General features: G+C 44.3%; 1 protein-coding gene across 1 annotated transcript in view; it reads left to right on the top strand.

Annotated features, from left to right (window-relative positions):
• Nucleotides 1-27,573, top strand: part of sytl5 (synaptotagmin-like 5) — a 129,967-nt gene that overhangs the window by 67,747 nt on the left and 34,647 nt on the right. The window contains exons 4-7 of the mRNA XM_078559769.1: nucleotides 4,704-4,819; nucleotides 12,849-12,969; nucleotides 19,391-19,525; nucleotides 27,342-27,417. Coding sequence (XP_078415895.1) covers nucleotides 4,704-4,819; nucleotides 12,849-12,969; nucleotides 19,391-19,525; nucleotides 27,342-27,417 — 448 coding nt within the window. The remainder of the gene's footprint in view (nucleotides 1-4,703; nucleotides 4,820-12,848; nucleotides 12,970-19,390; nucleotides 19,526-27,341; nucleotides 27,418-27,573) is intronic.

Raw genomic sequence — 27,573 nt, 5'->3', positions numbered from 1 at the left:
TATCCCCTTATATTGTTGTTCTTGCAAAGTGTCCTGGTGAGTGCAAGACAAAAAGCTTCAACATGTCTTTTTTGACTATTTATAATTATATTTTTGGTTTGGAGATGTTTTTATACTTTTTCTTTAGTGGGGATTCCATTATTTTTCCTACAACTGATGTTAAGCTGTCTGGTGATTTCTAGTTCCCTTGACATGTTGCATCTCGCTTCTTAAATATAGGTATAACATTTGTTCACCATCTGTCCAAGGCACTGCACCTTTTTCTAGCAAGATATTAAATAATAATAATGCCACTGCAATGTCTTTCCTATTAAAATGTGCAGGTGCAACCTGTCCAGTGCAATCTCACTTATTCTGTGTGTGATTTAGTTTATTTAATCTTTCTCCATTTTTTTGTTCATTTTAAATGCAGTGATATCATCTTCTGATGTTATGTCCACTTTACCTCTCGCCCTGGTAAATACTGAAGAAAAAATAATGATATAATATTTTGGCCATTTTGCTATCACTGCCTGTGATTTTATCCTGACCATCGTTTAGTGGCCCTATTTCCATCCCAATTTTCCTCATTTTTATATATGCCTCTGCAAAATATTTTACGGTTTTTTAGGTTCCTTGATAATTGAAACTCTTAGTTCCTCTTTGCCTTACAAATAGTTTTTATTTAAACTTCTCTCCTGGTGTCTTTGTGTTCTCCCTTGTTATCACAGAATCAGAATCACAGTGCAGAAGAGGCCCTTCGGCCCATCGAGTCTGCACCGACACGTGAGAAACACCTGACCTACCTACCTAATCCCATTTACCAGCATTTGGCCCATATCCTTGAATGCTATGACGTGCCAAGTGCTCATCCAGGTACTTTTTAAAGGATGTGAGGCAACCCGCCTCCACCACCCTCCCAGGCAGTGCATTCCAGACCGTCACCACCCTCTGGGTAAAAAAAGTTTTTCCTCACATCCCCCCTAAACCTCCTGCCCCTCACCTTGAACTTATGTCCCCTTGTGACTGACCCTTCAACTAAGGGGAACAGCTGCTCCCTATTCACTTTGTCCATGCCCCTCTTATGTTCTGCCTAGCTGTTCATGTACTTAATGTCTATCCCTTTCCTTACGGTCAAATTTTCCTTTGTTTTATTTCGTCCATAGTGTCTCTTTGGTGCTTAGTTTGTTCTTCTTTTGTAGCAGAATATATTTTTCGGGTTCTATTGAACGCTATTCTAAATGTTTCCCCTTACTGTTCTACATCATTGTTTAAGCAAATAGTTACTTTTCCAATTCTAGTCTCCGCTCCTCCAGAATCAGCTTTTCCCCAATCCATTACCCTGTCCTTCGCCATATTTATGTCCTTATTTATTATCCTAAACCATATTGTATTATGGTCATTTCACTACTTTATACTTCTTTTATCTGCTCTGGTTAATTATCCATTAACAGACCAACTAGTCAATTGTCCCTTGTTGGACTTCTCACATACTGAGTTAGAACGGAGTCCTGTACATATTGTAGGAACTTCATTCCCTTACACCCGTTACCTTCCTCTTCTGACTACTTAATTTTGGAGTGGTTGAAAGCCCCCTGATGATCATTCTGTTTTTTACTAATTTCCCTAATTTGTATACATATTTCTTCCTTTACTTCCACTATTAGGTGGTAAGTATACTGCGTGATTGATCCTTTTTTTAATCTCTGTCTACCTTCTGAGCCTTGGTGCTTTGATCTGCATTGTGGCTGTTCTCCTCACTATCTTTCTCCTTATCATCACAGGTAGCAAGTACACTCTACCTGCTGGACAGAACCAGTGTCTTCAAGACCTCTCAACCTGTCCCAAGATCGGCCTTCCTGGCTCCCTAATAATAACACTTTGAATCTGTACTTTCATGTAGCTGTGCTTCTGGGCTTTGAATAAAGCTATCCAGAAATTTATCTCCATGTCTTATGTTTTGGAGTGTCTCTAACTCCCACTTCACCTCAATGACTCTGAGCCGAGTGACTTAAAGCAGAGACATTTCTTGCAGTTGTGGGAACCCAGGAAAATCTCACTGTACACAAACCCTTGCATAATACAGCCCAGACACATAGCCTGCCCTGCCAATTCTAGACTATTTTGTTTACTTGTTTTTTGATAATCTGAATTAAAATTAGGTAGAAAGCTTTTCTTTTAAAAAAAAAAGAAAATGACTTCCTGTTTACTCAGCCTCCAAACTTCTTTTCCATGTTTGCCATGTCATCACTCTTTAAGATTTTCCCTTGAGTTAATATTGCTGCCCACTCTTTTTAAATCAGGTTTAATATTTGCTATTAATTATCCTGAATATTTAACTATTTAATAATAGTTAAATTTTTTTTAAAGTGTATAATAAATTGAATACTTCATTTAATTTCTTCCCGATCCATTACTCCTCACGAGCTGATTTTGGGGTTTCGTTTTGGGGATTTCATTGCTAGGCTAGGTTGCCATGGATCTACTATTTAAAGTGTTCTGGTTCCCACACTTTCTACCTACTAGCCTGGGCTTCTGCGGGTATCTCCTTTTAACACTTGTACCTAATGGCATAATTGAAATCAATGGAATGAAAGTAAGGAGGATTCTACAGCAGCTGAGTTTTCCACTCTGCTAGAAACTGAAAATTATTCCAATCAAATCCATATAAGAAAATAATCAATATGGTGTGTGTTTATATAAAAAAGACTGTGCTGAAGTAGGGAGATGCACAGTCACTAAGTTTCTCTGTCTTCAAAATACAAACTTGCAGAAACTTAGTGTGGAATTGTCACATTGCAGTTCCTAACCGCTGTCAAGAGGGACAGTAAGGGAATCCGTTTCTAAAGTGTGCTGCGTTACTGAAAAGGCATTCTGAAAATGCAAAGACTGAAGTTTGCTGATCAGATAAGGACAAAAATATGGAGCAAGAAAGCAAATAAAGGAGAAGGGAAGGAGGCAGAAGGGTAAGAGAAGAGCAGGTCAGAGAGAAAAAGAGATTGAGGGGTGAAGAAGAAACAGCAGAGGTAGGAAGAAGGAGATGGTGTCAGCTTGGTTCAATTGTTATGGTACTGTCACCTCTAGGTGAGGAGATTGTAAGTTTTTGCATTACTCTAGGAACACTCTAGAGTGGCACTGAGCATATGGTACATTATCAGAGATACCCACTTTCTGATGAGATGTTATACAAAAGACCCATCCAGAGCAAAATTAAGAATTCTGTGGGCTCTGGGCATGAAGAACATTTGGGCATCTTCTGATCCATCAAATCCCTATCCCAACAGAGAAGGCTGGGTTGCTGTTCCCAGGCACTGGGGTGCACATGAGCTGATAAGCAACTTCTTGCTCTAATGGGGCTGGGCACAGAGATGCTGAGCTCCTTCTTGGAATAACAAGTGGGTTTCCTATTGAACACTTCATTACCCTTAGCTGAGGCCTCTGAGCCAGGACCCCATAGGCGTCAAAGAAAAGTTGGGGTGATACCTCTTAATTGGGAGCCATTTAGTAAAGTTTGAAGGTTTTCTTTAAATGAATGCGGAGAGGAAATTTGTACTTGGGCACACAGATTACTGCTTTCTTTCCCTTAGTAATATTGTTTAGTCCATGCCATTTATTTGTTGGAAAAGGTTTGAAAGGATTAACTTTAGGATTCCTTTGACCCTTCGTGAGAGAGTGGCAACCTAAAAAATGGATTCAGGTTCCCATCGTAATTTTTGTTGTAATAATTCTGTGATCTTGCCCAATATACAGGACATTCTGTCAGATATTATTTCAGATAAATTAAATTTAGTTAATGAACTTAATATGGAAAAAAGGGATGTAAAGCACAGGGAATAAGGTACATGATCCACAGACCTCATCTGCATAAAAACAATCTCTATGTTGATACTTTCTTAATTTAGGCACCTTTTGTGTAAGTGGGCAGTGGGTTTCGAATGAGGTAAGACAATAAAAATGAAGAAGGATAGCTCACAAACATTAAGACAAAAGATTGCTTGCGGTATTTTGTGATCTCAAGCAGATTGTACAAGGCCTACATTGAAATTGGGGTCCTAAAACCAGCATTTTACCTCTGTTCTAAAATGCTACAGATGACAACTGAGTAGGAAATGGTTGATCACAAATATGATTAAGAATGACTAATGCATTACTGCCCACTGGGTGAGATTGAAGCTCTCCATTACAGCATCTTTAATAATGATAACCTCTGAATACAAGTGTTTCTCAAGAATTAGGGAGAGCTGGATTCCAGATTTTTTTTACAGAAATCCTATAAACTATTGCTCTTGGAAACATACTTTATCAGCCTTCTAATCCATAATACTTTTTTTTCAAGAATATAATTTCCCCATGTATATCTTTAAATATGCTGTTTTTAGGGAGAGTTTTCTTTAGAGATGGAAAATAAGCACTGTCCCTAAAAAAGAAAGTAATCATAAAAATAGTAGCACAAAATTGGATGTCATTGTATCTTTCTGAATTAAATCTCTAACTGTTTTAAAATTGCTCTGTATTGTAAACAACAATGCTCGAAATATGCATCAAGTAAAATATGAATCCGTAAATGAGGGGTTTCTTAATTATTTGCCAGATTTAGTTAATGTCAATTGTGATCAATACAAAAGGTCAAATACAAAAGAGGTTTTAAAATGTAAAATTAGCAGTTTTTAAGAATTACTTCTTGTGTGCAGAAGCTGCTGTTACATTGTTCTTTCTTTAAACAGGCAGCTGAGGGTTGTCACTGGTGAGTGGTTTTTTGAAGAGAGATCAAAGCGATTTGAACCTGCATCAGGAATGGGATGCGAAATCATCAAGCAATCCATCGTCAGAAAACCTATAGGTAGGGAACATTGGACATGTCTTTTCTTGTACTTCATAGATACCGACTAAACTTACCAGAGAAATTTAGTCCTTGCTAATTCCAGTATAAGTACCCTTTTAAGGTTCTTAATGGTAAGCCTTAAATACTGTCAAATAACCTTTGTCTTTCTGAAAATTAACTTCTATATGTGTGGAGTTTCATTCTTTCAGATTTTAATTATTGTTGGAACTTTAGAAACGTAACTATTTAAAACTTTCTGTCTTTTATCTTTGTCTTAATACAATCTTTCCCTTTCTTTGTTTCACTTTTTATACATGATTTTGTACATGTCAGTATTCTGACTGACATTTCCTGTTTCAAGCTCTGCACTGCTTGTTACTGATGTTTTAATCTGATGTGGTTAAGAAGATGCACACATTGAAATGAATTTAATGGCCATGGCAGTGGCACTGTCCAACAGCCGGAAAGTCAGGGGCAACCCTACCATGGCCATTTTCGGAAACACCAACTGAATTCAGTAGCAAACAGGCTGTTAATTACTTGCTGCCGGGGTTCCTGTGCGTTTAAGGGTAGAGGTCCCCCCCCTTCAAGAGCTTCTGGCCAATTGGAGGGCTGGCAGCTCTTCAGTTCCAACAGTGCCACCAGGAGCGGTGGCCATTGCTGGTACTGCAGTAGGCCCCTACCAGACACCATGGAGGAAACACTGGAATTGAGCAAAGCTTGTGGGGTTCACTGGGGCCAGTGAGACAGGTGCCAGTGAGAGGGAGTGGCTGTTGTGGAGGGCAAAGAGGAGGTCTTTCAGCTAGAGAGCCCCATGCCACCGGGGGCCCTCGTGAGCCATAAGGTGCCCAGTCAGGAGGGCCCTCCCCCCTCCTTAGCCTGCAGCGAGGCCACCAGCTTATACTAGGTGGTCTCCCCATATGGCATACTGGTGGAATACCAGTGATGCAGGATAAGGCCCTTAATTGGCCATGAATTTGTCATTTAAGGGCCTCAGCTGGCCTCTGGATAGGAAGGTTGTCCTCAACTTTCCCCATCCCTAACTTAATCAGGAGAAGTTGGTAAGGCAATGGGCACCACCGACCTTCCCTCCCGATTCCTAGCCCACTTCCAAAAGCGGAATTGAATTCCAGCCTTTGTTTTCCCTACTCAAACAAGTTGAAGATCCCATGTAGCAGGTGCTTTGGTTTTAGGCTCTCTAATTTATAGTATGTTCCAAACTTCATCAAAGCTTATAGGGAGATGTAATAAACAGCTGTGCTCCACTGTTCATTCGCTGTTAACTGCCACATCTGCCCCATTAACATTTGTTAATGCATTTCCTCAACAATCTTCAGCAATTACAGACCCTTTATGCAAATTGAGTCAATAGCCTAATTAAACAGCATCATCAGGAGTAGATGTCAAGGGGATAGTGCAGGTGGCAGATTTAAATCAATGTGATCATGCAATAATGTGTTTGGTTTCCTAGTAATGTATAAAACTGACCTCAAGTTGACAAATGAAAACAAGAGCAAGGGCACAGAAATGCTAACCCAAGAAAATAACCAGGGATGACCTTAAATTTGTAAGACCTACAAATTTGAACAATCTCTCGCATACTTAGGGAAGAAACCTTGAGATGCACAATCATGTTGTACATTATAGACCATTATAGACATTGTGTTATCCTGTGTTACACTGGAGCCAAAGCAACTGTATTTCACCAACTGAGCAGCATTTTGTATGTGTCTTAGGGGCATTGATAGAGTTAGAAGTGCTTGAGTAGCTGTCTCCTGGAATTATCGCATTCTACGGGTGGAATTGTCCCAGATGTGCACTAAGTGTGGTAGTGGGCGTGAAAAAGTCATTTTACCAGCCACCGCAATGGCGGGTTTTTGCACCGTAATTGCCCCATTCCCAGCGCCTCATTAATAATGCATTCATGGGAGACACGCTGGATCTCTGATGGAGCAGCCTCTGATTCGCTCGCCCCACAATCACCTCAGGCCTTCAACAATCCAGACGCCATATTTAAAGGGCTCCTGCACAGAACTAGCACCTCCAAGGGATCAAAAGTTATGGCTGTCAAAGGAAGGGAACGTGCTACCCCCAAATTTAGCGATGCCTCCCTCGGGCATCTACTGAAGGCAGTGGCGGTCCACCATGAAGTCCTGTACCTCCAGTCTGGGTGAAGACCAGCAAACAAGGTCACCAATCCAGTATGGAAGGCAGCAGCAGTGATGGTCAGCAGTAAAGCCTTGCAAAAGAGGATGAATGATAATCTCCCTTCCGCCAGGGTAAGTCACTCTTCTCATTACTCTCAACTCACACACTCTCAAACCCATCACACATCCACAGGGATCTCACTCGCTCCCAGTTCAAGGGACATCACCATTCACTCTCTCACACACACCTTCATCTACCTGTTGATCGTGTCCTCATCCTGTTCATGGCACCGCTCACCACACACATGCCAGGCCTCCTTCTCATCTACTTACACTCCCTCCCTCTCTATTCATGCATAACCAGCTGGCACACAACAAAAGGGAGGGGTTGCAGATTGGTGGAGGAATGCTCGACATCAAGATCCTCACAGACTTTGAAAATCGAGCCATCCAACTGGCCGGCGACGATCTGGACTGTTCATGTCCTGGCAGGAGTTCAGCAGTGCTCACCCAAGTGAGGATCCAGCAGTGCAACATCCATCAGACAACCACGCTGTGAGTGAGTTCCCCTGTTCCGCAGTCCCTGCCATGCACTAATTATCTCTCCTTGCTTTCACAGGCACTTCTGGGAAGCAGCCGAGGGATCCACAAGCCATGTCCTCGACTCAAGCCCCGAAGAGACCTTGGAAGAAGAATCTGATGACACCGTAATTGAAGACCAACACCCTCTGCCAGCGCAGAGACATGCATCTTGGTGGGACTTAGTTCTCGAGTGGACTTGGGGTCACAATCTGGTGAGCACATCATATTGTCTGATCCACAGTAGGTGGCGGCAGGGACTTCCCAGGTTTCCGGCACTCAGGGGACTGCTGAAGGTCAGAAATCTGCTAAGTTCAAGTCGGATGAGGAACATCTAGACACAGTCATACCTCAATTGCTGGACCTGCAAAGGAGAGCTCGGGAACATCAGGAAGGGATGTCCACTGCACCCCTCAGATCGGAAGGCACGATGGTGGAGTCCGTCAGCCTTCAGGCTGAGGTGATAGTGCCGGCATGCCAACTGGTAGGATGGTGGCCGCCATGGAGACCTTGGTCCAGCACACCGGTCCGGCACTGCTGGGCGATTAAACTCCATCACTGATGCCATAGTTGACCTCCAACAATGTCAACGTGAGAGGGGTGCGGGGCAGCTCGATCTCACTCCAGCTTCCTGTTTTCCTCAATAAGTCAGCCAGCAGCCCTCAGGTGCCCATAGGTAGGAGGATCAGCAGGTGCACACCCCGGGGCCATCCATCCAGGTGACTCCAGGAGTTTCCAGCCCATCCGAATCCCCTCTTCCTGTGACCCCAGCAGCTCCAGCTCCACAGGCCAAGGAAGGTGCCACTGCCACACAATAGGACCCCGAAAGCAGCTCGGAGCCCTCCAGAGGACGCCTGTCAAGGTCATCACAGACAGCACGACACAGTCAGCAGCTGCCTCCACCTCCACTGTGGATGTTTGGGGAGCATCAAGATGTAGCGGCAGGGTTAGGAAGGTTAAGAAGATGTAGTTGCACAGCCTGGGCACGGGTGTTAATCACTTGTATATAATGTTCACTATTGTAAATAAACTCCCAAGAATGTCTCCTTGCCTGTGGCTCCTTGTTATGATCAGCAGTGTTTGTGTCACTCAGATGTGAAACCTTGGTTCCTGCACAAGATAAAGGCAGGTGTCTCAGTCCAGGGCCTCTCCCTGTGCAGTGTGTAACCTTCAGAGCAAAGTGATGGTCCGGCCTCACACTCACTGGACACATTATTGATGCCTGCACCTCGATGGTGCTTATCATTGCTGCCAGAATGTCGTGGGCAGGTGTCACAGAATCCATCATTCTCTCTGTGTACTCTCAGCACCTTTGAGGTGGGGCTGGCTCCCATCTCTTCAGCATCTGTGACCAGTGACACTGTGTTCCTGAAGGGGTCAGATGCTGAAAGATAACAAAGGATCAGGTGTATTTAAAGTTTCATGGTTGTGTCTCCATGATATGACCCTAATCACAGAGCGCAAACGAGCTGCCCTCAGCCAGACAGGAATCAGACGTTCACAGAGGCAATGTGAAGATCTATGGAGTGTCTCACTGCATGTTGTCAGGGTATGTGCACTGCCATGAGCCATACAAGAGTCAAACATTTACAGGTGAATGTCAGATGAGGATGTCAGGGCTGTCCTCATTGTATCTTGTCCCCATGCTCCATGAATTCTGTGGCTATGAGGGCCTCCCGAGTGGGTCTGCTTCTTCTGGCCAGTGAGATGGCCTCATTGCCGGCATCCTCACCTTCGAGGACCTCATCATCATCATCCCCTTTGAAGTCCTCCAAAATGCCTATCATTTGCTACACCAAGGTGCGGGTGGTGGCATGAGCCTGATTATAACGTCGATCAGTGCTGTCTGAGGCCACCACACGGGCATCTTGAGCCACCTCTTCTGTGGGTTGCCCTTGTCCCTGAGGAGCCAACCCTGCAGCCTCTCTGGACCCTGGAACATGTCAGGGATCTGAGACCTGCTAAGGATGTAGGAGTCATGGACACTCCCTGGGAATCATGCGCAGACCTGTAGGATGCATTTGTGCTGGTCGCACACCAGCTGAACATTCAGCGAGCGGAAGCCCTTGCAGTTGATGTGGTTTACTGCTTGTTGTCATGGAGGTCGAAGTGCCACGTCAGTGCAGTCGATGGCACCCCGCACCTGTGTAAAATCTGAGATCTGTATATATCTCAGCGCACTTGCTTCCTGGCTTTCCTGATCCCGGGCGAAATGCACAAAGTTCTGCGCCTTCACAAAGATGGCGTCTGTGACCCCCTGGATACACTTGTGTGTGGAGGCTTGTGAGATCCGGCATAGGTCATCTGTTGAGCCCTGGAAGGAGTCACTGGCATTAAAATTAAGCGCCGCAGTCACTGTCACAGCCATTGGCAATGGATGCCCTCCATGTGCCCGTGGCACCAAATCCTGCAGCAGGTGGTAGATGTGACTGACCAGTTCCCTAGACATGTGCAGTCTTCAGCGACACTGGTTTTCAATCATCTGCAGGAATGACAAGCACCATCTGTGGATCTAGTGAGGCACCTATGTGCGATGGCTCGCTGTGGATCTTCAGCTGCGTGAGCAGCAGGCCCTCTCACCCCTTCATCTTGAAGGAGGTGCTCCTCCCATTGCCATACCAGGTGCCTCTAACACACTCTTCTTCTTCTTCTTATTCTTCTCTGCTCTCTGTAAGCCATGAGGCATACCACTAAATCACCAGGCTTATCGAGTCATAGTCATAGAGTTATACAGCACAGAAACAGGCCCTTCAGCCCATCATGTCCGCGCCAGCCATGAAGCACCTATCTATTCTAATCCCGTGATCCAAGATCCTTATGTTCTTCTCCTGCAGGATCAAAGAGAGAGAGACACGTGGGTTAGCATCGGTGTCCTCAGAACATCTCTTGGTTAGATCTGAAGGCCCCTTCACAAATGCAGTAGAGTGCTGGCTGCCGCTTTGAAGGTCAGTGTGTAGTGTGCTCACTGGCTGGCCAAAGCCCCACCCACCTCCGCCACACTCCACTTGACCGAATGGCGGCAGCTTCGGGCACTGGACTGCATGTCCTGCTCTCAGCTCTGTTGCAGGCATTCTCCTAACCTGCACTGCAAGGCTGCACTGTTTGCTTGAACCATGATAGATACTGTTCCAAACCTTAATAAAGACATTGCAAAGGACTGTAAGGAGAGCCAGTGGCATAGTGGTATTGCCACTGGACTTATATTCCAGAGACCCAGGGTAATGCTCTGGGGACCTGGGTTTGAATCCCACTGTGGCAGATGGCGCAATTTGAATTTAATAAAAATCTTGGGATTAAAAGTCTGATGATGACTGTGAAACTGTTGCTGATTGTCCTTACCTGGTCTGGCATACATGTGACTCCAGACTGCACAGCAATGTGGTTTACTCTTAAATGTGGGATGGGCAATAAATGCTGGCCAGTGATGTGCACATCCCATAAACTAAAACAAATCTCCACCATTGACTGTGCCACCTTTTGCAAGGGGATTCAGCAACTTGTCCAGTCGGCCAATTGCTCTGCTGCTCCCTAAAATGCACATTAATTTGCAGTCTGTGCCCAAGGAAACGCATATTAATTTGCAGTCTGCACACAAGGGGTGAAATGTTCTAGAGCATTTGGTGGCATCATGCTTTTGCATTACTTGAGTGAGCAGAAAAGCTTCAGAAGCCCGACTCCAAGCGTGGCAATGGAGCTGCAGCTGAACGGTCTCAGCTGCAGAAGAATGCTCACTTCCCTGCTTCCCTCACACACCCCCAACCCCCCACCCTGGCATGTGCTTGTGTACTTCCTTTAGTCTGTGCTCCCTTGCCCCCCAACACTCTTGCCGGCCTGACCCACAATGGAGTCCTTGTGCCGACAATGCACTGAATGCCAGCCAGGAAAAAGCGACTTGCCTGTGTCCCCGACGAATGCCTCTCCCTTGATGTCCTACAGACAATGCTCGTGAGCACTACGCAAGTTTGTGTGCACTCACCTCCAAGTTCCCCTTGAAGTTCAGGGGCAGAATTTTTCACTTGGCGTGTGGTCGCAAATCCGACACACTCGAACATGAAAAGGCACAAGGTGACAACAGACAAGTATCTTGACATCATCGCACACACACAATATTTCGGTCGGTGGCCACGCGTGAGAGTCGGTAGCACGCCCGCTGACAATTATGAAGCCTATTAAGGCCATTAACGCATTAAACAACCATGATTTTTTGCTGCCCGTCCAACGTTGTGATTGGCAGGCGGGCAAATCAGCCAGGCAGCCTTTGCCTTTTCGAGGAAACCTCATCCAAGGGTGGGATGAGGTTTCTGATATTAATTTTAAATAAAAATGTTTGCACAGAATTTTCATCTGGTATATGTTCCAGTGACTGATTCTGATGCGTGGGCATTTTTCCCGATGTTTACAATCTTTATTTTTGGCATCGAAATTCTTCATCTCCCCATGGCAGCTCTCTGCCTTCAGGGAGCTCTCTGTGAGTGCTTCCCTGCACCCGCACTGACTTCAGTGCTCGCCCTCCACCCACCCCCATCTCAGCAGCGCTGAGCCTTCCAGCGCGCCTTTCACACTGGCTGGCTGTTAATTGGCCGGCCAGCGTGAAATCGCGGTTGGGGGTCAATCGCAGTTGGGGGCCCGTTCCCTGGCCGCTCCCGGGCCCGCCGATCATGGGCGCCCGCCAAACTAAAAATCCTGCCACAGGTCACCAGGTGCATACCTTTTAAGGGCAGCCATGAAGCATGCTGTTTTGAAGTCACACTGACGTGGGTGGTAAATTTGACATCTGGGGATGATTCTGGTGAGCAGGGCTTATAATGAGATGCTAAAGTGTTGGAATTAGGTTCCCAATGTGCGGCAGCTTCAAACACAGCCTGCTATTGACAGCTTGTGCGGACGATCACAAACTGATTTAATGACAATGTGAAACCAATTTTTGGCCTTCTCGCTATATTGTCCCCACCCCTGGCCGGCCATGACACCCAATGCCAACAGGATCGGACGCTTCTGCCCTACATTTCAATATAAAGTGAGGGAAAAATCTTAGGCATGGTAGACACCAAAGTACACCATTTCCTAAAGTGCTCTTCATGTATTTGTTCGGAGTGCTGAGGTGCAACATCTCCCCTTACAAATTAACATTTTTATCCATGTGTGCATCAAAAATGCAATGGAAGTCATTTTTTAAAAATCTGGACTACCTTGTTTGATCCAAGTATATGATTTATTTCATTGCAAAGATTATGGCACTTACTGGACACAAAACTAAATCAATGTTATGCTTTTATTTTCAGTGCAACAAGAATGTAATTTGTCTTTTTCACTCCTATCAGGAGGCGAGACCAATCAACCAAAGAGGAAAACAAATCAGAAAAATACACAAGAAGCTTCAAAGACCCCCACATTAACCAAAAATGAGAAGAAGATGGTCCCAGATGCACTCAGACGGTTCAAGTAAGTAAGAGTAGAACCTTAAGGATCTGTTGCATTTCCCGCATTAAATCCCTTGCTTGGATATTGTCCCAGTGAATTTATCTTCATTCAAGCAACTGGATTTGTCACTCAGTAAGAGATTTATAATTGCATTGTACTTTTAATCAAATTGCTTTTGATTATTGAGAAACTTATTGAGAATCCCGATCACAGAATTAAAAGCATTACCCAGTTGCTTGCTCTTATCCTACTTGATCTTATGTGTAAAATACATTGAACAGGTATTAGTACTTTCTACTTAATTCAGAGTATAATGAATATGGCAGCAAGTGGACTATATGATATCCAAACATGTCTATGACAGATAATGGCTATATATGAATGCATAAGTGTTGGGACAGAATAAAATAGTCTTGGTGACCAGGTTAAATGGATATTCTCTTCACTATGAGAATGAAAATGAAAAGGCTTACTAACCATATTTTCATGAAGACAAATATACTTTAACTAATATGTCTTTAGTTACACTCTATGATCATGCATTAAGCTTATTTTGATAGTTGTCCCTGTTTGAGTCTACCTATGTTGTTAGCTGCTTGGTTAACAATAATGTCATCACAAAATTTCTCCAGTTAATAGTTTGTTTGAATTAACTTGTGTTTGTCCATTTATGGGCCAGTTGGGACTTTGTGTGTGACTTCTGTCTATTTCATGTCATATGCCAGGTCGGCCATGGCTCAGTTGGTAGAAATCTTGCCTCTAAGCTATAAGGTTACAGAATCAGGTCCCACTCCCGAACTTGAGCACAAAAATCCCAGTGCAGTATGGAGGGAGAGCAGTACTGTCAGAGGGGCCATCTTTCAGATGAGATGTTAACCCGAGCACCCACCCACCCACCCATGTGCACTCTCAGGTGGACACAAAATATCCTATGGTGCCATTTCAAAGAAGAGCAGGGGACTATCCCCGGTGGCCTGGCCAATATTTATCCCTCAATCAACATCACACAAACAGATTATCTGATCATTATCATATTGCTGTTTGTCGGAGTTTTCTCCACACAAATTGGATGCTGCATTTCCTACATTACAACAGTGACTAAAATTCGAAAGTACTTAATTGGCTGTAAAGCACTTTGAGACTTTATATAAAAACAAGGTTTTTTTTCTGTTAAATAAGGTACAAAGTGTGGAGACAGATCCCCTGGTATGTGCAGTAAAAAATTTACTTCGATAAGAAATCTGATCAGAATATGGAGTTGGGTTTTGAATGAAAGGTAAAGAGTTTGAATGCCTATTAAATGGTCACATTGTAGTCCAGAACTTGAATATTGCTGAAGAGAGAGACACGTTGCCTAAGTTTTTCATCTTGCATTCATCAGAACAAATGCAAGAATGCCAAATTTCAAATGGCCACAGCAATTTATACCACAGGAAAATAGGGGTTGGCAAGTCAACTCTGATTGGCCGAGGCATTGCAATGGAGAAAGCAACGAGGAACTATAGGCTCCGCAAGTTCCTGGGTAATTCAAAAAAGGCACAAAGCTTGAACATATTCCTTTTGTTTTCAGAGAACCGGTCCCTGCAAATGAATGTTTGTTGCTTTTAGCAGGCATAAATGAGCCACATTATGAGCTCGACTGGCTATCATAAATTAGTTGTTAATGTGGCTATTCACCCATGCAGGATTGTTGAGCATGTGCTTCCCAATTGCAGAATTGCATCTAATTGTAGACAGGCTCTTGCCAGCATGGGCTGGTTGAGTATGGTCTGTACTCTGCCTATTATGGACATGCTGTTTGATTTGATCAACCAATTGTTGGGACATATGGCCTACGTATCTGGCATTGCACCTGCAGATAATTCATACTCAATGTTGCTCAATTGTGTGGTAGGCAGGTCTTTTTGGACTGACCTCAGCATCCTATTAGTGAAAAATACCACTCGCATAGCCACTGCGTAATAGCAGCATGAAACGGCTTGTGAACGTGTTTCCTTTCAAGGGTACTTTGAGGTAGACCAGGTACTGTTTAAGTCCGAAAGTGAGGGCCTTTTGCCCATTTGGGAGTTTGTGTGATACACAGCAAGCAATGGTCTGGTCAGGATAGCCATTATGCAGGATAATTTTGATGCACTTTTTTTCTACATCAAGATTGCAGGGTGAGCAAATGGCCAGGGCTCTATTTACTAGACTTCTGATCAGGTCAGCCTTAAAATGCGTGGAACTATACGAATTCTAACATGTATATTGACTAGTGAAGGTAGAGCAGTCTAACAAGCTCCCTTTCCCCAACATTCTAGTAGAGAAATCCCCTAATGGGTTTTTTAGTACTGTCTCCCGCAAGCCTACCTTCACTGGTCTAGCTCAAATTACTCTGTAAAGCCAAAGTATCTCAAAAAAATTGAACAACAGGTTCAGAAGCCGTTTCACGCTGCTACTATGCAATGGCTACGTGAGTGGTATTTTCCACCAACAGGAGATTGCCGTCAGTCCAAGAAGATGTTCTGCTTACCACACAATTGAGCAACATTTTGTATGAATTTCAGTGCCAATGTGATGCCAGGTATGTAGGCCATACATCCCAAGGATTGGCTGACCACATCAAACACCATGCATGTTCCTTTGGTTGTTCGTAATAGGCAGAGTACAGACCATACTCAACCAACCCGCATTTGCAAAACCCAAAACAAAATGTCTACTGTTAGCAGTGATTCTGTGATTGGGCAGCACTTGCTGAACAATCCTGAGTGCACTAACTGATACACTAACAAACTATTTAAGATAATCACTCAAGCTCATAACGTGGCTCATTTACGCTTGTTAGAAGTGACATACATTCATAAGCAGGAATCCATTCTCTGCAAACAAAGGGATAAGTTCAAGCCTTGCACCTTTACCAGGGAGCTTGGGGAGCTAATAGTGCTCCATTGCTTTCTCCGTGGTAACACCTTGGTCAATCAGAATGGCTTTGCTAACCAATCAGCACCCTTTTCTCCTGTTGTGGTCATTTGAAATTTGGCATTCTTGCATTAGATTTCTGAGGCATTGGGACCAGTTCTGGGGTAGGTGAGACCTGTACAAGAAGGATGAGTTACACCTTAATAGGATTGGGACTAATGTCCTCACGGGGAGGTTTGCTGGTGCTCCTGGGGAGGGTTTAAACTAGTTTGGCAGGGGGGTGGGAACCTGATAGGAAATTCAGAGTGGAGAAGAGAAAAACTGGCAGTGGGAAGTAGAGAAGTTTTAACTAATAAGGAGAATATACCAGAGTAGTATCAAGGTTAATAGAATACTTGCAGAATTTGATAGAGTTAGAGAAGGCAATAATAAGTCATTAGATGGGGTCAAGTAAGGGGGAAAGTAAAAAAGCCTAAATCAGGCTTAATGTGCATGTATGTGAATGCACGGAGTGTGGTTAATCAGATTGGTGAACTCCAGGCACAGGTTGACAAATGGATCAAAGAAGGACAGGACTGGACGTTGAATATTCCTGGGTACAAGGTGTTTAGGAGAGACAGGAAAGGAAGAAAAGTGGGGGAAGTGGCAGTATTGATTAAAGATGGCATTACAGTGCTGGAGAGAGAGGATGTTCCAGAGAGGTCAAGGACGGAAGCTCTCTGGCTAGAGGTAAGGAATGAAAAAGCTGCAATAACATTGATCGGTGTAGTATATAGACCGCCAACTAGTGGAAGGGATGTAGAGAAACAAATTTGCAAAGAAATTACAGAGAGATGCAAGAATTATAGAGTAATTGTAATGGGATAGGAATAGTGTAAGGAGACCAGAACAGCACGAGTTCCTGGAATGTGTTCTGCAGCAGTATGTTTCTGGCCCAACGAGAGAGCAGGCACTGTTGGACTTGCTTTGGGGGAATGAGTTGGCCAAGTGGATCAAATATCGGTAGGAGAGCATTTAAGGGACAGCTACCATTGTATCATAAGGTTTAGGTTGGTCATGGAAAAGGACAAGGAATAATCCTGTTGTCGGGTGGCTGAGTTGAATTGAGAATTAGTGATAGATGATGATTTGAAGACACTTCTTGGGTAGTAACATTAAGTTTATGTACAACATACTCAGCAGCAACTGCACATGTGCTTTCAACTCCAACTCCATTTTTACACTGACTGCTGAGGGAGCCTGCACTGCTCTCCTATTGGTTACTACAGATCATGTGATCTCTCCTAACAAGTATTATTCTTAAAGGTACGTTACACACTAAATAAAACCATAATTACTCCATTCTTCCCCCTTTAATTCGGCTATACATATTACATTTACAAGTACATATTTTTCAAGACAACATAATATTTACACTGGGTAAGGAATTTACAAGTTCAGTCTTTCAGGTGGTTTCCTGGTACATGTGGAACGTCGCAGCTCCACAACTTCAGATTCTTTGTCAGGAACCTCCTTTTCCGGAATTGCCTGAGCATCAGGTGATTCAGTGGGCACTTGCAGTTCTGCATCTTCAACTCTTACAGGAACATCAGACATGTCCTGGGTTGAGTATTCTCAACAGGAAACGCAGACACAGTCATGATCACTGGTGGAACCATATCTTGATGATTTGTCTCTCTCTTCCTTAAATGGTCCACATGTTTACGAATGATCTAGCCTTCCACCTCCATGTGGTAAAATAGTGGTCTAGTCACCGCACTTATTTCACCTGGTAACCACTTTGGCCCTTCCCCGAAGTTCTTCACATATACCAGCTCTCTTCCTCTCATGACTATACCAGTCGTGTCTAGTTTTCTGGCTTCTCTGACTCCTTTCCACCTTCCCGTTTAAATTCGGCATTAATTTGGCTCAATCTCGTCCTGAGACGGCGTTTCAACAATAACTCCGCAGGTGTGACACCTGTTGTTTTGTGAGGGGTAGCCCTGTAATGAAAAAGAAAGCGTGCTAGCTTGGTTGCCAGGAATCACCAATTAGTTTTTTCATGCCTGTCTTAAACATTTGAACTGCCCTTTTGGCCAGTCCATTAGGGGAAGGGTGGTACGGTGCAGTTTTCACATGAGTGATACCGTTGAGGCTGATGAACCATTCAAACTCAGCACTCATAAATGCTGTGCCGTTATCAGACACAACAACTTCTGGTAATCCGTGAATGGCAAAACACTGACATAGTTGCTCAATTGTAGCGGCCAATGTTGGTGACTTCACCTCATATACGTCCAACCGTTTTGAATGGGCATTGACAATGAGCAGAAACATTATTCCCAGGGAAGGTCCAACGTAGCCAGTGCGTAACCGCCCCTAGGGTCTACCTGGCCACTCCCATGGGTGTAATGGAGCAGTCACTGGCAACTTCTGCAGTTGCTGACATTGCACACAGTGCTTCACTAAACTCTCTATTTTGCCATCCATCCCAGGCCAGATAGCTGCGTGCTATGGGTCTTCATTCAGGAAATTCCTGGATGGGCACTGCGTAGTTCAATTAAAAGTGGCTTCCTTCCCTTTGGAGGAACTATCATTCGTGCTCCCCACAATAAGATGCCATCCTGGCTGGTTATTTCATGTCTTCTGTTGACGTACGGTTTCATTTCATCAGATACAGGCTCTTGTGATCAACCATGTAGCTTGCGATAGGGATGGGTCCCGACTTGTCCAGTCTCTGATCTGTCGAACACATACCAGCGAGGAATCTAAGAAATTTAACAATAAAACAAGTTCCTGTGGAACTGGGACATGCTCATCATTTTCTTGTAAAGGTAAATGCCATACTTGAGGAAGGATGTGAATGCATTGGAGAGAGTACAGAGGAGGTTCACAAGAATGATTCCGAGGATAAAGAACTGTACCTATGAGGATAGCTTGGAGAAGTTGGGACTCTTCCTTGGAGAAAAGAAGGCGGAAAGAGACTTGATAGAGGTATTCAAAATCCTGAGGGATCTGGATAGGGTAAATAGTGAGAAATGTTCTCACTCAAGGGAGCATCAAGAACTAGAGGGCACAGGTTCAAAATAATTGGCAAAAGGAGTGATGTGAGGAAAAAAAGATTTCACCCAGAGGGTGGTTGGAGTCTGGAACGAACTTCCTGAAAGGGCGGTGGAGGCAGGTTTGATTGAGGTATTCAAAAGGGAATTGGATTGCTACCTGAAAAGAGAGAATGTGCAAGGCTACGGGGATAAGGCAGGGGAGTGGGACTAAGTAGAATGCTCTTTCAAAGATGGACCAAATGGCCTCCCTTCTGCACTGTAAAGATTCTGTGATTTGTCCTGATGAGGGAAAGATGGAAAGCTTCAGAAAATGTGTCTCTTCTCAGCAATATTCAAATTTCTATTAAATTAAACTTCGTCCAAATACAAAATATGGATGAAATGGCATTACAAGCATACCAAAAGAATAAACAGAAAACCTGTGACATTCTCTACTTCCCCCGACCCTCTCACCATTGTAAATTATGCAAAAATTAACAATGCTCTTATCTATTCTGTGACAGAAAGCAAGGCAAGTCCAATCTGAAGGTACGGAATGGTCAGGGATTAGACACCAAGTCTGAGGATGGAAGAAGCATTAGCTATGCAGGTTCAGACTTTGAAATGGAAAGTATACATTCCACAGCACGGTCTGGCAGGTAAAGGATCACATATTTTAAAACATAAACATGTCCCCCTAGGAGATTAGGCCGGTATTTGATTTAACTCGGTGCTTACAAATGGTAATGACATGGAGATTGTGTTCTGCTGGCATTCTTTACTTTGCTTCAAGAGGTCAACCTACCTGGATCTTTCTAAAATCTATTATAATGAGCACTGAGATGCACACCATTGTGCCTGTTCCACTTTGAATATCACGTATTTTTGATTCTATTTCTTTGTGTAAAGTTATCTTATCTGATTGCTCCAGCTCATTGTCTTCTACGTTTCATTTTGTTGACAACTAAGGCAACTTATGATTATTTTAACCAGATTTGTACCTTTTGTTATTTAAACAAAATGGGCGGAATTGTCCCAGATTTGCACTAAGTGCGGTAGCGTGCATGATAAAAGTCGACTGGCTGGTTTCCATACCATATCGTCCCATCCCAGTGCATCCTGCCTCATTAATAATGCATTCCTGGGAAGCACTCCAGTTTACTGGTGGGGCAGCCTCTGATTTGCCAGCCCCACCGTCACCTCAGGCCTTCAATAATCCAGGCAGCATATTTAAAATGCGGCCCTGTACAGAGCTAGTGCTCTCTAAGGGATTGAAAGTTGCTGGAACGCCATGGCTGCCAAAGGGAGGAAACATGTTGCCCCCAAGTTTAGCGACATCTCCCTCAGGCACCTACTGGGCGCAGTGGAGGCCCACCGTGAAGCCCTTTACCCCTGCTCTGGGTGAAGGCCACTGTCTCTCACACACTTTCATCTGCCCTGCAGATCATGTCCTCATCCCGTTAATGGCACCATCACTCACCACCCACACATGCGAGGCATCCATCTCATCAGGCCTGACAGGTGCCTTGCTTACATTCTCTCCATCTGCCTTCATGCAGGACAAGCTGGCACACAACAAAAGGGAGAGATCTCAGACTGGTGGAGGAATGCCCAAGATCAAGGTCCTCACAGGCTTTGAAAATAGAATCATCCAACTGGCTGGTGATGATCTGGACCGTTCTTGTGCTGATGATGAGGTCAATGGTGCTCAACCAAGTGAGAATCCAGCAGTGCAACATCCATCAGACAACCACGCTGTGAGTGAGTTCCCTGTTCCGCAGTCCCTGCCATGCACTAATTATCTCTCCTTGCTTTCACAGGCACTTCTGGGAAGCAGCCGAGGGATCCACCAGCCGGGTCCTCGACTCAAGCTCCGAAGACACCTCGGAAGAAGAATCTGATGATGCCCTCATTGAAGACCCATCACAGTGCTCACACACCCTCCACCAGCGCAGAGACAAACACCTCGGTGGGACCTAGTTCTAGAGTAGCTTCGGGACACAATCTGGTGAACACATCGCACTGTCTGATCCAACCATAGAACCATAGTAAAGTTACAGCACAGAAAGAGGCCATTCAGGCCATCATGTCTGTACCAGCTGATAAAGACAAAATAAAAAAAGACTAGTTGCCCATTTTAATCCAGCACCTGGTCCATAACCTTGCAAGTTACTGCACTTTAGGTGAAGATCCAAGTGCCTTTTAAATGAGTTGAGGGTTTCTTCCTCCACCACCAAACCAGGCAATGAATTCCAAACACCCACCAGTGAAGAAATCTTCATGTCCCCTCTAATCCTTCTACCAATCACTTTAAGCCTGTGCCCCCTGGTAATTGACCTTTCTACTGGGGGAAACAGTGCATCCCTGTCTATTCTATCTAGGCCCCTCATAATCTTGGGCCCCTCATAATCTTGGACATCTCAATCAGGTCACCCCTCAGCCTCCTCAGTTCCAAGGAAAACAACCCCAGCCTATCCAATCTTTCCTCATAGCTGCAATTTTGAAGCCCCAGCAACATTCTTGTAAATCTCCTCTGTAGTCTCTCCAGAGCAATTATATCCTTTCTGTAATGTGTCCAACGTTGGTTATTTCACCTCATACACATCCAACCGTTTTGAATGGGCCCTTATCCACCTCTCCTGCCACTTTCAGGGACTTGTGGACATGCACACCAAGGTCTCTCACTTTCTTTACCCCTCGCAATATCCCTCCATTTATTGCGTATTCCCTTGCTTTGTTTGCCCTACTCAATTGCATTACCTCACACTTTTCTGGATTGAATTCCATCTGCCATTTTTCTGCCCACTTAACCAAACCATTGATATAACCCTGGAGACAACAGGCTATCCTTTTCACTATCAACTAAACAGCCAAGTTTTGTGTCATCTGCAAATTTACCAATCATGCCACCCACATTTAAGTCCAAATCATTAATATATACATCAAACAGCAAGGGACCCAACACTGAGCCCTGTGGAATTCCACTGGAAACCGTTTTCCATTGCAAAAACATCCATCAACCACAACCCTTTGTCTCCTGTCACTGAGCCAGTTTTGAATCCAACATTCCCCAGTATCCCATGGGCTTTTACTTTCTGACCAGTCTGCCATGTGGGACCTTGTAAATGCTACTAAAGTCCATATAGACAACATCCACTACACTACCCTCATCAATCCTCTTTGTTACTTCCTCAAAAAATTTGATTAAATTAGTAAGATACGATCTTTCCCTAACAAAACCATGCTGACTATCCCTGATTAATCTGTTCCTTTCTAAGTGAGTAATGTTCCTTTCTAAGTGAGTTTATCCTGTCTCTCAGAATTGATTCTAATAATTTGCTCACCACAGAAGTCAGACTAACCGGCCTATAATTATCCTGCAGGGTCAAAGGGAGAGACTCATGGGTTAACATGGGTGTACTGAGTACCTGTCATGATTAAGTGTGCAGGCCCCTTCACACATGCAAGAGAGTGCTGGTCACCACTTGAATGGCCAATGTGTCGTATGCTCATTGGCTGTCCGAAACCACACCCACCTCAGCCCCATTCTGCTTGACCGATTGGCGGCAGCTTCAGCCATTGGACTGCATGCTGTGCTCTCAGCTCAGGCTCAGGCATTCTCCTAACCCACACTGCAAGGCTGCACTGTTAGCTTGAATCATGATGGATACTGGTCCGAGCCTCAATAAAGACATTGCAAGGGGCTGTGAGCGCCTCCACCAGTGACTGCACTGTGACCATCTTTCACAAGGCGATTTTACAACTTACCCAGTGAGCTAATTGCTCCGCTGCCTCCTAAAGCGCACATTCATTTGCAGTCTGCGCCTGAGGAATGAAAGTGTCTGGAGCTTTTGGTGGCAGATTTATGTTTTTGCGTTGCTTGAGTGGGCAGAAAAGCTTCAGAGGCCTGACTCTAAGCGTGTCAATGGAGCTGCTGCTGAACGGTCTCAGCTGCGGAAGAATGCTCACTTTTGACAAGCTTTTCCAATTATGTGGCCGATTCCGTCACCACCACGCCCCCTCCCCTCACTCCCCCCAGCATGTGCTTGATTACTTACTTCAGCCTGTGCTGCCTTGGCCCCCACACCACCAGCCCCCACCCTTCTCAGCATGACCCTCACTAGAGCCCTTGTCCTGGCACCACACTGAAAGTGAGCCTGAAAAAGCGACTTGACTGTGTCCCCTGTGAATGCGCGGCGCCTCTTCCTTGGTGTTCTACAGGCGATGCTCATGAGCACAGCACAAGGTTGTGTGCACTCAGTCAGAATTCCCCTCAAAGCTCAGGTCGCCAGGTGCACACCTTTTAAGGCAGTCGAGAAGCACGCAGTTCTGAAGTCACGCCAACATAGGTGGTAAATTTGATGTGGGGGCATGATTCCGGCGAGTAGGGCTTATAATGAGATGCTAAAATATTGAAATTAGGTTCCTGATGTGCGGCGGCAGCAGACGTGACCACCATTGATGGGTGGAACTGCCAACCACGGTATCACGATGGCGTGAAACTGATTTTTGGCTTTCTCGCATCTTGTTCCCCCTTCACGCACAATGACAACTGATGCCAAAGAGACTGGATGATTCTGCTAAATGTCTGCCCTCAGTCATTTCTCTAGCATGTGTAGGTAAAGTTAAAGGTACAGTTCAAACTTGTTGAGCTTGAGCTTTTCATCATCGGATGCCGGGAACCACATTGTAATACATCTGCATATCATTATAAGGCTAGCCCGCCAGACATGTCATCCCCCCACACCAGCATGTTTCACAACTGCACATAAGTGACGTGCACTTGGCGAGCTGCACTTCGCTCAGGACCTCGAGGTTTGTTTGCCTATCTTGCTTTGGGCAGCACTCGCAGTCATCAGCATCAGGCTTTGCAGACAGCACCACAGAATGTTTTGTGGGGCTCACGGACAGGTCTCTACCTACCAGACCAGCCATAAGGCAGGGGTAGCTTTGTACGGCTGCAGGGCTAGGGCTTGTTTGAGGAAGGGAAAAAAGCGGCCTCAGGCAAGGGGAGAGGCTGCAGCCTGAGGGCTGTATTGAGTATCCCAGGGTGTGTGTGGGGGCACAAGTTGATCTGTGCAAGTGGCCTCAAGATGGTGAGGGCTGAGGAGGCAGTCTCCAGAGAAAATAAGGCCAGATGGAGATGTAAGGGTGTGTGTGAAAGAGTAAGTGAATATATCCCTTGAGCTGGCAGTGAGTGAGATGCCAGTGAACGTGTGATGGGCTTGAATGTGTGAGTTTAGAGCGATGAGATGGTTGACTTACCCTGGCAGCACAGATGAGATCATTCACACTCTATCTACATTGGAAAGCCAACCTCTTCAGTGCAGCATTGGCACTGATCACCACTGCCATCGCCTACCAAGCCAGACTGGTAATGTTGCTGTCACTCCTGCGGCCACAGCTGGGCTGCAGGACATCAGGGCGGGCCTCCACAGTGTCCAAAAGGTGCTCGAGGGATGCGTCACTAAACCTGGGAACTGCAGTCATCTTGCCTTTCAGGGCCATGTCTTATTTGCAGCAGCCCTGGGCTGAGAGGTGTGCGCGTGGCTGTACTTTAAATGTGGCACCTGATGTGATGAAGCAGCTAGGTGATGGCGTGGCGGGCGAATCAGAGCCTGCCCACCATGAAAATGTCCCAGGAATGCATAATTAATACAGCGGGTTTGGGACATTACAGCGTGAGAAGCCGCCATTGCGGGCGGGTAAAACGACGTTTTATGCACCAGCTACCACACTTAGTGCAAATCTGGGATGATTCTGCCTGATGTCTACAAAGTGCAAACCATTATCATGGGGTGTAAAAGATTACAGAACATGTCCCATTGAATTAAAAACATGTTAATATGATACCTATTTTCAAGGAAGATGATAAAACAAACCCAGGTAACTAAAGCCCATTAGTTTTACATTAGCAACTAGAAAAGTAATAGAATTGACCATTGGGAACAAAGTTGAGGATTACCTCAAAAATGTTGTAAGTGGCAATCTGAAGGGATAGATCTTGACTTTATTGAATAAATGATATCCCAAAAGGATGCTGGAAAACTCAAAGATGTCATAGCTAAACTCTGGAAGTCTGATATAATTCAAAAAGAAAGACTGCTATACAAACTGACAAGAAGAAAAAACGATTTGCATTTAAATTGCATCTCTTCACGACATTTCAAAATATTTTACAACCAATTAATTACTTGTGAAGTAGAGTGACTAATGTAGCCAAAGATATTTTAGCTAAAAGTTGGAGATGAAATGGGCTGAAAGATGTTGGGTTTGAGAATTATACTAAGTGAAATGCTCCAGGAATTGCTTCTACAGCCCTTACTATTTCTTATCCACATAAATTACCTTAATTTCAAAATCTCCATAAATTTCAATAAATTATTGGATTTGTGCAGTAAATACGAATTAAAACCACTGCAGATAGTTGGACTGGTATTTCACAATGTAAGGACCCTTTCAGTACAATAATGGCTGATACTTGGCCCCAGTTCCACTTTCCCGCCTGCTCCCCACATTCCCTAGATTCCCTGAGAGACCAAAAGTCCCTCTATCTCAACCCTTGTTTCATCCACAACCCTTTGGGGAAGAGAATTCCAAAGATTTATGCTTTGAATAAATAAGAGGTAGGCCTTTAGGACTGAGATGAGGAGGAATTTCTTCAATCAGAAGGTGATGAATCTTTGGACTTCTCTGCCCCAAAGGGCTGTGGGGGCTCAGTCATTGATTATGTTCAAGACAGAGATCAATAGATTTCTAGATATTAAAGGTATCAAGGGAAATGGGGATCGTGTGAGAAAATGCCGTTGAGGTAGAAGATCAGCCATGATCTAGTTGAATGGCGGAGCAAGTTCAAGGGGTTGAATGGCCTACTCCTCCTATTTCCTATGTTCCTATGAAGAAATTTTTCCTCATCTCAATCTTAAATGATCAATCCCCTTATCCTGAGACTGTGCCCCTGTGTTCTAGATTCCCTAGCCAGGGAAAACAACCTCTCTACCCTTTCAAGCCCCTTCAGAATCTTGAGGTGTCCTACTCCAGTAACTTATGGCCCAATGTAAATTAGCCAAATTTTCATACTACCCTAAGCAAGAGTAGGGTGGTAGAATTTGAAGCAGCCATTCAGTTACAAAGGAACCTAGACAATATTTGCAAGTGGGTTGAACCATTGTTGAGGAAATTCAATGCATATAATTAAGAGGTCTTGCATATTGGAAGAAAAAATGTGGGGCAAACTTAGTTAACAAATGTCGCTAAGCTAGTTTGAGCGAGGCTGCAAGAGTTAAGGAAGTGAAAATAGACTCGTGTTCTGTCATTGCAAAACAACAGTTCATAAAACAACGTTGAGCTCTAGGCTGAATCAGTAGAGCCTTGGGAAAGCTGAATTGTCCTTGACTCGATCACATAGACTCCCTAGATGGAAGTGCAGGTTAGAGACAGATTACCTCACTGCACTGTTTCTCTGACTTGCTGCAAGTGCAGGTCCATTGAATAAACCTTTATAGTCTGAGCCTGGACTACTGAAGCAGTATCATGCTCTGGTCAGGTTGTCTGTTGAGTACTGCATTCAGTTTTAATCGCCAAAGCACCAGGAAAACATCCAAACCATGCAAAAAGACTGAATCCCAATGTCTCCACTGTTTTGCCAGTAACTCATGTAAAATGACTGAGCTGTAGTGTCAGAGAATTGAGTTATGAGAAAAAGTTTGAAAAATTTGCTTTCTTCAACCTGAAGGAGTGTAATGAGGTACCTTATAGAAGTAAATAAGATACTACAGTGGAATAGAAAATGCTAACCCTGAATACCAAGTTAAACCACCACTTCAGAACAAGTGATAAAACTGGGAAATGGCAGGTTATGTTCAGGACTAATTCCAGGAAGCACTTCTTCACATAGAATGACTAATACTGGGAATGGTCTTCTGGATGGGCACAAGCTCTGGGTCTCTTAAAGAATGAGTTGGATTCTGTGATGACTGGACCTTGAGTTTCTATGGAAGGATGAACTCGATTCCCAGACTGGCCTCTGTCATCTGCACTTAAATGGTATAGATATTGTAACATGCATAAAATGTTGACATGAGGGTAATTTAACACAGCAATTTGAGCTGCAGTTTCAGTTTTAGCCAGGGACTATCCAGGCTTGCAGTACCTGTTGCACAGAGCTCCTTGAAAAGCAGTTGCACTCTAAATGTTTTGGCAGTGTAATTGACAGCTATTTTTCTTTAACTATTGCTGCTGGTGCAGAGTCTCACCGACCAGTGGGACATGTGTCAAAATCCCACGTATCCTCCCTAAGGTCTTAAGGGATAGAAAATGTGCACTCTGATCATGAAAATCCATCCACACATTAGAAAGTCTGGATTTAGTAGTTTTGTCAAGCTACTACAGGAGTAATTCATTTGCAGTGCATTGCGCTGCGCTTCACACAATTGCTGATAATCGCAGGTCCTCATTACTGTTTGTTAACCACAGCAGATCATCAACCCCAGTGCTACAGATCTCAGCAGCGACCAGCAAACGGAGCATTGTGTCAGATTATGACAAGGAGGTAAGTTAGACAGCTTTGCTCAAAATCTGACATTACCTTGAGAATGTAATCAGAAATTAAATTAAGCCGTGTTGAACATCAGAATAATTCCTCGTTAGAATTTTCATAAGCTCTACGTCATATCTGTGGATATTATATTTTATCCTTGCCCATAGG

This window comes from Cetorhinus maximus, chromosome 16, assembly GCF_964194155.1.
Source record: "Cetorhinus maximus chromosome 16, sCetMax3.hap1.1, whole genome shotgun sequence".
In the NCBI taxonomy this organism is placed as follows: domain Eukaryota; kingdom Metazoa; phylum Chordata; class Chondrichthyes; order Lamniformes; family Cetorhinidae; genus Cetorhinus; species Cetorhinus maximus.
This window is presented reverse-complemented; position numbering and strand designations above follow the sequence as displayed.